This window comes from Oncorhynchus mykiss, chromosome 31 (genome assembly GCF_013265735.2).
Source record: "Oncorhynchus mykiss isolate Arlee chromosome 31, USDA_OmykA_1.1, whole genome shotgun sequence".
Classification (NCBI taxonomy): Eukaryota; Metazoa; Chordata; class Actinopteri; order Salmoniformes; family Salmonidae; genus Oncorhynchus; species Oncorhynchus mykiss.
In genome coordinates this window covers 39,287,246-39,299,300 of record NC_050571.1, presented here as the reverse complement: position 1 = coordinate 39,299,300, position 12,055 = coordinate 39,287,246, and the positions used below count along the sequence as shown (strand labels likewise).

General features: G+C 40.3%; 1 protein-coding gene across 4 annotated transcripts in view; it reads left to right on the top strand.

The window, feature by feature from the left end:
• The window catches only part of LOC110505137 (follistatin-related protein 5), a 163,590-nt gene extending 156,474 nt beyond the window's left edge, over positions 1 to 7,116 (top strand). For all 4 annotated transcript variants that reach the window (XM_021584135.2, XM_021584134.2, XM_021584136.2 and 1 more), the window contains one exon: positions 4,589 to 7,116. In XM_021584135.2, the coding sequence (XP_021439810.1) occupies positions 4,589 to 5,291 (703 nt within the window). In that variant the 3' untranslated portion in view covers positions 5,292 to 7,116. The remainder of the gene's footprint in view (positions 1 to 4,588) is intronic.
• The last annotated feature ends 4,939 nt before the right edge of the window (positions 7,117 to 12,055 follow it).

The following is a 12,055-nucleotide window of genomic DNA, read 5'->3' as shown; positions in this document are numbered from 1 at the left end:
GTAGTGCCTTGCAGTCGGAGGAGGAACAGTTGCCATGCCAGGCAGATATGCAACCATGCTCTCAATGGTGCAGCTGTAGAAATTTTTGAAGATCTGAGGACCCATGCCAAATAATTTCAGTCTCCTGAGCGGAAATAGGTTTTGTCGTGCCCTCTTCACGACTGTCTCGGTGTGCTTGGACCATGTTAGTTTGTTGGTGATGTGGACACCAAGAAACTTGAAACGCTCAACCTACAGCCCCGTCGATGAGAATTGGGGTGTGCTCGGTCCTCCTTTTCCTGTAGTCCACAATCATCTCCTTTGTTTTGATCACGTTGAGGGAGAGGTTGCTGTCCTGGGACCACACGGCCAGGTCTCTGACCTCCTCCCTATAGGCTGTCTCGTTGTCGGTGATCACTGTTGTGTCATCGGCAAACTTAATGATGGTGTTGGAGTCGTGCCTGGCCGCGCAGTCATGAGTGAACAGGGAGTACAGGAGGGAACTGAGCACGCACCCTGAGGGGCCCCTGTGTTGGGGATCAGTATGGCGTATGTGTTGTTACCTACCCTTACCACCTGGGGGCGGCCCTTCAGGAAGTCCAGGATCCAGGTACAGAGGGAGGTGTTTTGTCCCAGGGTCCCTAGCTTATTGATGAGCTTTGAGGGCAATATGGTGTTGAATGCTGAGCTGTAGTCAATGAATAGCATTCTCACATAGGTGTTCCTTTTGTCCAGGTGGGAAAGGGCAGTGTGGGGTGCAATAGAGATTGCTTCATCTGTGGAGCTCAGACAGGGAGGGGTTGAAAACGTCAGTGAAGACACTTGCCAGTTGGTCAGCAAATGTTCAGAGTACAAGTCCTGGTAATCCGTCAGGCCTTGCGGCCTTGTGAATGTTGACCTGTTAAAAGGTCTTACATCGGCTGCGGTGAGCGTGATAACACAGAACTGCTGATGCTCTCATGCATGTTTCAGTGTTACTTGCATCGTAGCAAGCATAGAAGTTATTTAGCTCATCTGGTAGGCTCGTGTCACTGTGCAGCTCTCGGCTGTGCTTACCTTTGTAGTCTGTAATAGGTTGCAAGCCCTGCCACATCCAACGAGCGTCGGAACCCGTGTAGTATGATTCGATCTTAGTCCTGTATTGACGCTTTGCCTGTTCGTTGCAGGGCATAGTGGGTTTTCTTATAAGCTTCTGGGTTAGATTCCTGCTCCTTGAAAGTGGCAGCTCTACCCTTTAGCTCAGTGAGAATCTTGCCTGTTAATACATGACTTCTGGTTGGTGCATGTCAATGCACTTATTGATGAATCCAGTGACTGATGTGATGTACTCCTCAATGCCATCAGAAGAATCCTGGAACATATTCCAGTCTGTGCTAGCATCTGCTTCTTCTGACCAATTTTTTATGGACCAAGTCACTGGTGCTTCCTGCTTAAATGTTTTGATTGTAAGCAGGAATCAGGAGGATAGAATTATGGTCAGATTTGCAAAAATGGAGTGCGAGGGAGAGCTTTGTACGCGTCTCTGTGTGTGTTGTAAAGGTGGTATAGAGTTTTTTTTTCTCTCTGGTTGCACATTTAACATGCTGATAGAAATGAGGTAGAATGGATTTAAGTTTCCTTGCATTAAAGTCCTCGGCCACTAGGGGCGCCATCTCTGGATGAGCGTTTTCCTGTTTGCTTATGACGGTATACAGCTCATTGAGTGCAGATTTAGTGCCAGCATCGGTCTGTGGTAATATGTAGACAGCTACGAAAAATACAGATGAAAACTCTCTAGGTAGATATTGTGGTCTACAGCTTATCATGAGATACTCTACCTCAGGCGAGCAAAACCTAGAGACTTCGTTAGATATCATATATCAGCTGTTGTTTACAAACATACATAGGCTGCTGCCCCGTGTCTTACCAGAGACTGCTGTTCAGCCACTGTCACTGATTCCTTCCAAACCACTCATTGTTGAATTTGCGATTTCCAACTTGTTGTGTAATGTTTATGTCCAATGGCTGATGAGCACCAATACGTTTTATCTATAATTTCTCTTCATTATTTCTATCACTGTGACAAGGATTTGCCAGTACATTGTCGACTTCATGATGATGACTGCTAGCTAAGATTTTGAAAGTGTGATGTTGACATGATCAGTCCAATGAAAGCTACTGTACATATATCGTGATTTGACGTCATTTTATCTGTGGCCAATGACCTTGAGCCTTCTTAGATGGGCTCTTCTAATGTGGCAGCACCCAAACTCTATGGCAGCACCCAAGGGGCTAGAATTTTCAAAGTCTACCGTTAGACTTGGCGGTGACGTACAGTGTCTCCATGAGTGACAGAACACTGAGCCAATCACGGCGCAATGCTCCATATTTTTCTGCTGGCTTGCTCCACCACCACAGAAAGCACTGAGCTAGGCTGAACACCTTCATTTTGGAGCTGCCTTACTCAAGAAAACAAAACAGAGACCATGTTTGTATGCGGCTTTATCAACTCAATGATATATATATATATTTTTTCTTTACTTTGTCAGATGATACTTTTACTGTTCATAGAGAATGTATTCATGCCAAAATAACAAGCAAAACAGGCAAGCTCAAAAATGTGAGGCTTAAAACAGGTCCCACCTGCCCTGAATGATGGGTCACCACTGAATTTAACAAGTAAATATTCAACCAAATGAATGAATGAAGCCTATTACACAGAAAACATCCTTCTTTTCCTCTGTTTACGAATTGAGTTCAGGTGGACCAGAAAAGCTAACTCCTGCCTTATTATAAGGTATGCAAGAAAAACTACAGCAAAGTATACAGCTCATAACTCAACACACAAGTGTTACTTTTCACATAATTGCACAGTATTTGTAAAATCTGTATAGTGTACCGATAAAGGGAGGCATGCTGAAAACAAAACAACAAAAGGCAACTCGCAATTTATATTTTGCTCAATGTGTTTACAAGCAAAGCCAGCCCAGATTACACTTTTTTCTGTTCATAGAGAACGCAAACAAGCCCATATTTATTTTTCTAACAAACTTCAGCACTACTCATTTTTTAGCAAAAATAAGGCTGAAGGCAAAACTGTCATATTGACCTTCATATATCAAGTACTCTGCTTTGTATCACTGTAGATGTGCTCCATTCACTGATCTGTTTTAATGTACACATTTGTAGAGAGTAGGGACATTTATCATGGGGAGTAGGGATGTCCTAAAATGTATACCATACAGGTACAGGTACATTCACATAGCACTTGATGGTATTTACAGTTGCTTGCACTAACATAGTACTCCTTTCTCCCTATCAGGAGTCCACCCGCAACATCATTTTTACTTTCCTTTTTTCTCATTCTCCCATAGATCAAATTCTAGTTATTTTCACTAACTGTGTTAGCTTTGAATTAATTTCGCTCCCTGTGGGTGTGCTTTTTTTTTTTACTTGAAGGTGCTTGTGTTGGGATCAAAAGCTCCCTGGGAAGAAATCCTGTGGATTTCGATCATTCTAGACACTCACAATTACACAAAATCCAAGAGTATTTATATATCAAAAGATAAAAGGCCATGGTAATGGACCATGCAGACCCTCCGATTTCATGACCCAATGCAGCACCTGGTAAACGTCCACGATCTGTCCCATTGATGTCCAAGTCCCCAGCCCTAACGCCTCAAATGGTTGATACAATCTCTGGATCAATGCTAAACTTCACAGTGCTGATAATGTGCTCCATCACTCTCTAACAGTAATTTTCTGTCCACATGAACAGACAGTGGGGGTGTTTAAAATCACATAAAAGAAGACGGATGATACCGAGATTGAAGTGCATGTCAGGATTGATCAGACAGCATTCAGATGTAATTTTGCCATGTCGGCCCCTCACATTCTCCCTCCAGTCTTGCATATCAGAATTGGAACGTGTCATTATCCCTCCTCTTTAGATTTTTTATGTATAATATAGTATTTTCAATGATTAATATGCCCATGGAAATCTATTACTGTGAAGCATAGGGCAGACGATTTCAACTCAGCTTGCTGAGATTGCTCATCTGAGGCGATAAGAAAATGGCCACTGAAATGTGAAAAGACCGTATCCACCCCTCTCTTCTTCTCAAACCAATCCTAAGGCCGTTTCTTTGAGGAACTGAAATACTGTAGCTAAGAGAGTCACACACCCAAGTCAATTCAGAGTATAATAATAGGAGAGGGGATGCAAATGGAAGTCCCTGTCACTGTTAAGATTTTAATCACAGCATGAGCGGGGAAAATGTGCAACTATTCAATAGTCGTGAGGAAACAGACTTATCTCAAAAATCATATATTTAATTCTACTCTCCACAATTGTAAATGTAACTGTAGTCTTCGTGAAGGTTGGCTTTAATTCTAATGTAGCACCACTATGAATTGTGAAGTCCGGAAGCAAAAGCAAATTGATTCAAATCTGTAGGTGTAATGTGCAACATGAATTAATGACTTAATTAATTAATTAATAAGCATAAAATACATTTTAAAGTATACATTTTTTGTGTCGACCCTCAACAGTACTTCTAATGGTTTTATATATGTCATAAAAACGTGAACAAGTATACTAACATTCCAAATATATTTTCTCTCTGTCTAGATTTGGAATCGTCATCCACAGAAATGAACCGGCGCTTCACAAGATCGACCTGGAGACCACGTCGTCAGGGAAGAACATCAGCCTGCTCAAGTACAACTGCATTCCCAAGTCCCTGGCTTTCACCCACCTGGGAGGCTACTACTTCATCAACTGCAGGCCTGATTCCACGGGCGCCACCCAGCCCCAGCTCATCGTAGACAGTGTGACAGACTCCGTGAATGGACACAATGGGGACGTCACCGGCACCCCGTACGTGTCTCCGGACGGTCACTACCTGGTCACAGTGGACGACCGCAACGGCTTGATGAGAATCCAGCAGATCACGGTGCGCGGGGAGATCGGCGAGCCCTTCGACATCCACACCAACCTTCACCTGTCTGATGTGGCCTTCCAGCCGTCGTTCACCGAGGTCCACCAGTACAACGTCTTCGGAAGTTCGGGAAGCCAAACGGACTCTTTATATGTCGAGCTGAGCACAGGCAATGTGAAGATGATCAAGAGTCTGAAGGAGGCCACCAAGACTTCCGATTGGCCATGGAGCAGTAGAAACCGCGTGATGACCGGCAGTGGACTTTTCGGACAGTACCTCATGACCCCGTCAAGGGAGTCTATTTTCATCCTGGACGGTCGTCTCAACAAGCTCAACTGCGAGATCACTGATGTCGTCAAAGGCAACGTAGTGACGTGGGTTGGCGAGTCGTAGGCCGGTCTGTGTTTAGACTCGTCCTGTGTTATTATTAAGGTACAGTTGCACTGAATTTGGTTGCAGATACATAATTTATTGGGTGTGAAGAAAAACGTAAGCAATTCTCAAAACCAAAATTCACAGATCAAAATCGTATTGGATGTTGGGAACTTCATAAAAAAAAAATAGGGAGTGATTTGTTGGCGTTGTTTACTAGCCGAGTTGAAATCTTGGTGGTTCCACAATATCTTCTAGGGGATATCAGTTAAAATTAGACAAATTAGAGTCATTTTAGCATTTTTCGATTGCAAGTCTTGCTAATTCAATTGGATGGACGTTTTTTGATAATCACGTCAACTGGCGTCTCGCTAAAAAGAGGGAGAAAATAGGTCTAGACTATCCTCCTCTGTTTTGTCTACTCCCGTTCCATTTTTTTCCTGTGCCTTGAAGGAAAACAAACTCCAAAAGAGAAATTCACATAATTATTCCCATTGCGGCTGCAGATTACACCTTCTTCTCTTTGACCCTCCTTCATGGTGAGAGATTCTCCAAAAATCCATGTCTCTCGTCTTATTTTCATCTCGGACCGACGTGGAGCCCATTCTGGGCTAATTAAAATGAGCTCTTGCTGAGACCTCGTCTCGTTTGAAGTGGAGATAGAGAGATTGAGTTGTCCATTATGATGTAGTGCTGCTTGGTCACCTTTGATCTCTGAGAGTCTTCAACAGAGCTAGTGATTTGAATGTGATTTCGTCCAACAATCCAAGTCTCAATGACAATGTTAATAGATTGATCCGTCTTAATATTTGTGGGATAAATTCATTAAAGTTTCACACTTTGATTCACAAGGTCAATGTGTGTGTGTGTGTGTGTGTGTGTGTGTGTGTGTAGAAAAATATTCAAATTTGAAGAATATCCCTGGTCCAAAAGGAGTCATAGTATATAATAGAATGTACTTACATATTGTCAGTCAATTTTGGCAAAGTTTAGCAATTGGATATGTATCATTACAGTGAAATAAAGAGAGATTTGTTTAGTTGGAAGTGGATTTGTGCAGTTGTAGAGAATAGAGGCCCTATGAGCTGTGTGGGTCTAAGGAGAATATAGAGAGAGACCTTGGTCTATAAGCTTCAAATGTGAGTCACATTTCTTTTCAAATGCTACTTGGCAGAACGTAGTTGGATGAATCAGTTGTACCTATGAAACCTGGCAAGTATGTGGCCCGTTGTGCTTAGGACACAAGTTCTTTCCTCAAAGGACACATTCTATGCATTTTCACCATAGCACTCTAACACAAACACAATGAGGAATATGTTAATGTATTATTTTTCAAATCTAATGTTGGACCTCTGGTTCGTTATGGACAGGTCCATTTTATGTTCCCAATTAAGATGATACATTTTTATATAATTTTATGTTTTGTTTTATTTGGTCAATTCAATTTCAATTCATCAAAAAAACAAAAAAAGATATCACATTTTGTTTGGTGTTGCCCCTTGATACCCATAGGACTGTACTGATTACCTGTGACTTGACTTATTGTTTTCTGTATATAGCAGCAGAGTTGACTGAGTTCCTTAACATGGAAGTTTTCATACAGTTTTTGAGGGCTCTGTTCATTATTTTGAGTGCATATGCACCCACCTTTCAAGAAACGGAAAAGAGCACCATTGTCATCTTCGCTATCCTTGACCAAGTACATTGTGATTTCACCTACTGAGACATTGTAGTTTTCATTATAGCCCTGTGCTGTTTGTTGATTCATGTGGTTATTATTTATGTAGAGAATACACACTTCACATTTTACCTGACAATAAAGTCTATACTTCCTTTCTGTGGAAAATGTGTTTCAAACATGGTTTCAGGCCACACTCTACTAACGCTGTTGAAAAACCAGGTTCAACACAGTTCAGAGAAACCTCTTCGGTAATGCTTCTGTTGCTGACAATAGCCTGTGTTTATACCTGGTTCTAACATTTGTCCTTTCTCTTGATATTGTCCACATTCTCACATTTTCAGACAGGTGTAGACAATTAGAAGATGCATTGTGATCTGATTGTGATCAGCTCTTCCTGACCACCTCCAGAGGTAGTCAGGGACCCATTGTAACTGGATATCAATCAAGTGAAAACAGATCTGGATGGTCAAACCATTTAAATCATAGTTATACCGATCTCTAAAATCATTGACAGGTAGCACCATTGACTTATAGCATCCATAATTGTTTTAAAATCAATACATTCATATTATTTTCAAAGAATATCTGTCAAATAATCGGCGTACAGGGAGGTAACAGGAAATCTGGTCACAATGCGGACACAGTGGATGGATAAGAGACACAATTTACTACCATGTGTAGATATAACAGGCTACAAAGTGTGCACAATCAGAATGTGGATAAGATCAGGACAAAGAATGCATGTTAGCACCAGGTATAAATGAGGCTCATGACATTCTGAGAATATGAACATATCTCTGAACTTTCTTGAGTGTCATTTTGAAAGAGCTTTGGAAATTTCATTTGAACGACCCCTATATTGATTCAGCAGTTTCTGTCACTCTTACAAAACTAATTCCACACCCAATCGTGTCTGCTTGAGATTAAAGGAGACCCACACAATGTGGGTGTGCTGATACATAACTTAGTGATGGGCACTTCACATAACCATGATTTTATTTTTAAAAAATGCGATCATCATTAGAAATTGCAATCGCTATTAAAAAATGATGTGTAATAGTCAGTGACGGGGAGTAGTGAACAATATGTAATTCAACTAGCAATGGAATTACATGTAGTTGTAGCTTGGTGGTAGTTGTACTAAATTCAAATGATGGTTGTGTTTTCATTATTTAATTACTTTTTTGCCATGTAGTGGTATAGCTAACTTCTGGAACTACAATTACTTTTTTGCAAAAGTAAACAAGATTTCCTTTCTTTTTCAGGAAGACCAGCATAATTTTCACTTGAAACAGTTTTTATGTTTTAATAGACAAAATTACACATGATGTTAACATCTGACTCCAGGGTGATCTTTCTTGCAATTTGTAGTCTATGACATTTCAGATTTAGATATGATGATTTTTCTCAAAGTAGTTTGGATGTAGTGAACTACTTTTTCAAAGTAACTATAGTTAAGTAAACTACACTGAACAAAAATATAAATGCAGCAACATGTAGTGTTCGTCCAATATTTTCATGTGTCACGTTGATATGAATGATTCGGAAGACAGACGCAGGAATGCGTAATCGTTTTTTTTTTATTGTACCCAAATTACGGCGTGCCACGGCACGGGACGAAGACCAGACAAACACTATACAAAACACAGGGTAGAAACCCAAAACAAAAGAGCGAGGAGGAATAAATAACACACGCACACAATGATTAACACACGGGACGAGACCCGTAATCATCAATGGCACAGAAGCCAAAACACACAGCACAGGTACTCACATGCACCAACAGACATTGTAACAATAATCGTCAGGACAATGGTGAACTTATACCATTACTAATCATTGGGAATGGGGACCAGGTGTGCGTGATGACAGTTCCAGGGATCCGCTGAAATAAAAGATCCCAGATATTTTCCAAACACACGAAAAGCTTATTGTGCTGGGGATAATAAATGGCCACTCTAAAATATGCAGTTTTGTCACACAATTTTTGCACACAGATGTCTCAAGCTGTAAGGGAGCGTGCAATTGGCATGCTGACTGCAGGAATGTCCACCAGAGCTGTTGCCAGAGAATTGAATGTTCATTCCTCTACCATGAGCCGCCTCCAATGTCATTTTTGAGAATTTCGCAGTACTTCCAACCGGCCTCACAACCGCAGACCACGTGTAACCACGCCAGCCCAGGACCTCCACATCCAGCTCCTTTACCGGCATGATTGTCTGAGATCAGCTATGGGTCTTACTTCCGTCAAGATGTTTAAGGACATAATTAAGAAGAGTGACAGTTACATCTTTCACCCCTGTCCTGACTGCAATGGGTCTAACTGGTCCTGAACCTTGGCCATAATCTCACCCTTAGCAATATGTTCAAAGTTGTTCATGGTCAGTGAGGAAAGGGCTACATGCAACAATTTCAGGTTTCTGGTCCACGCCCCTACCTTTTGTCTGTGACCAACAGATGCATATCTGTATTCCCAGCCATGTGAAATCCATAGATTAGGACCTAATACATTTATTTCAATTGCCTGATTTCCATACATGAACTGTAAGTCAGTAAAATCTTTTAAATTGTTTGTTACGTTTATATTTTTGTTATTTTACAATTATATGTTTCTTAAGGGTAGCTTTAGTGTAGCTTAACTTGTTGTAGTGTGAAGTAATTGGTAGCTTGGTAAACTATATTTTCAGAATAGCTCTCCCCAACACTGGTAATAGTGGACAAGTCAATTGCATATAAAGCGAGTAACAATCAGAGAGTATAAATAATGAGTGAGAGATGACGACTGATGCAAATAGATTTTTTTCTTCTTCTTGCATTTACGTTAGATATTACGTTTAAGGAATACAGTGCCTTCAGAAAGAATTTACACCCCTTGATTTTTTTCCACATTTTGCTGTGTTACAAAGTGGGATTAAAATGTATTTACTGTCAATACATGTTAGAATCACCTTGGCAGCAATTACAGCTCTGAGTCTTTCTGGATAGGTCTCTAAGAGCTTTGCAAACCTGAATTGTACAATATTTAACCATTATTCTTGAAAAAATGATTCACGCTCTGTCAAGTTAGTTGTTGATTATTGCTGACTGGCATTTCCAAGTCTTACCGTAGATTTTCAAGCTGATTTAAGTCAAAACAGTAACTAGGCCACTCAGGAACATTTAATGTAATCTTGGTTAGCAACCCAATTGTATATTTGGCCTTGTGTTTTAGATAATTGTCCTGCTGAATGGTGAATTAATCTCCCAGTGTCTGTTGGAAAGCAGACTGAACCAAGTCTTGCTCTAGGATTTTGCCTGTTCTTAGCTTTTTTCCATTTATTTGTATTCTAAAAAACACCTTGCCGATGACAAGCATACCCATAACATGATGCAGCCACCACCATGCTTGAAAATATGAAGAGCGGTACTCAGGCCACACTCTACTAACGCTGTTGAAAAACCAGGTTCAACACAGTTCAGAGAAACCTCTTCGGTAATGCTTCTGTTGCTGACAATAGCCTGTGTTTATACCTGGTTCTAACATTTGTCCTTTCTCTTGATATTGTCCACATTCTCACATTTTCAGACAGGTGTAGACAATTAGAAGATGCATTGTGATCTGATTGTGATCAGCTCTTCCTGACCACCTCCAGAGGTAGTCAGGGACCCATTGTAACTGGATATCAATCAAGTGAAAACAGATCTGGATGGTCAAACCATTTAAATCATAGTTATACCGATCTCTAAAATCATTGACAGGTAGCACCATTGACTTATAGCATCCATAATTGTTTTAAAATCAATACATTCATATTATTTTCAAAGAATATCTGTCAAATAATCGGCGTACAGGGAGGTAACAGGAAATCTGGTCACAATGCGGACACAGTGGATGGATAAGAGACACAATTTACTACCATGTGTAGATATAACAGGCTACAAAGTGTGCACAATCAGAATGTGGATAAGATCAGGACAAAGAATGCATGTTAGCACCAGGTATAAATGAGGCTCATGACATTCTGAGAATATGAACATATCTCTGAACTTTCTTGAGTGTCATTTTGAAAGAGCTTTGGAAATTTCATTTGAACGACCCCTATATTGATTCAGCAGTTTCTGTCACTCTTACAAAACTAATTCCACACCCAATCGTGTCTGCTTGAGATTAAAGGAGACCCACACAATGTGGGTGTGCTGATACATAACTTAGTGATGGGCACTTCACATAACCATGATTTTATTTTTAAAAAATGCGATCATCATTAGAAATTGCAATCGCTATTAAAAAATGATGTGTAATAGTCAGTGACGGGGAGTAGTGAACAATATGTAATTCAACTAGCAATGGAATTACATGTAGTTGTAGCTTGGTGGTAGTTGTACTAAATTCAAATGATGGTTGTGTTTTCATTATTTAATTACTTTTTTGCCATGTAGTGGTATAGCTAACTTCTGGAACTACAATTACTTTTTTGCAAAAGTAAACAAGATTTCCTTTCTTTTTCAGGAAGACCAGCATAATTTTCACTTGAAACAGTTTTTATGTTTTAATAGACAAAATTACACATGATGTTAACATCTGACTCCAGGGTGATCTTTCTTGCAATTTGTAGTCTATGACATTTCAGATTTAGATATGATGATTTTTCTCAAAGTAGTTTGGATGTAGTGAACTACTTTTTCAAAGTAACTATAGTTAAGTAAACTACACTGAACAAAAATATAAATGCAGCAACATGTAGTGTTCGTCCAATATTTTCATGTGTCACGTTGATATGAATGATTCGGGAGACAGACGCAGGAATGCGTAATCGTTTTTTTTTTATTGTACCCAAATTACGGCGTGCCACGGCACGGGACGAAGACCAGACAAACACTATACAAAACACAGGGTAGAAACCCAAAACAAAAGAGCGAGGAGGAATAAATAACACACGCACACAATGATTAACACACGGGACGAGACCCGTAATCATCAATGGCACAGAAGCCAAAACACACAGCACAGGTACTCACATGCACCAACAGACATTGTAACAATAATCGTCAGGACAATGGTGAACTTATACAATTACTAATCATTGGGAATGGGGACCAGGTGTGCGTGATGACAGTTCCAGGG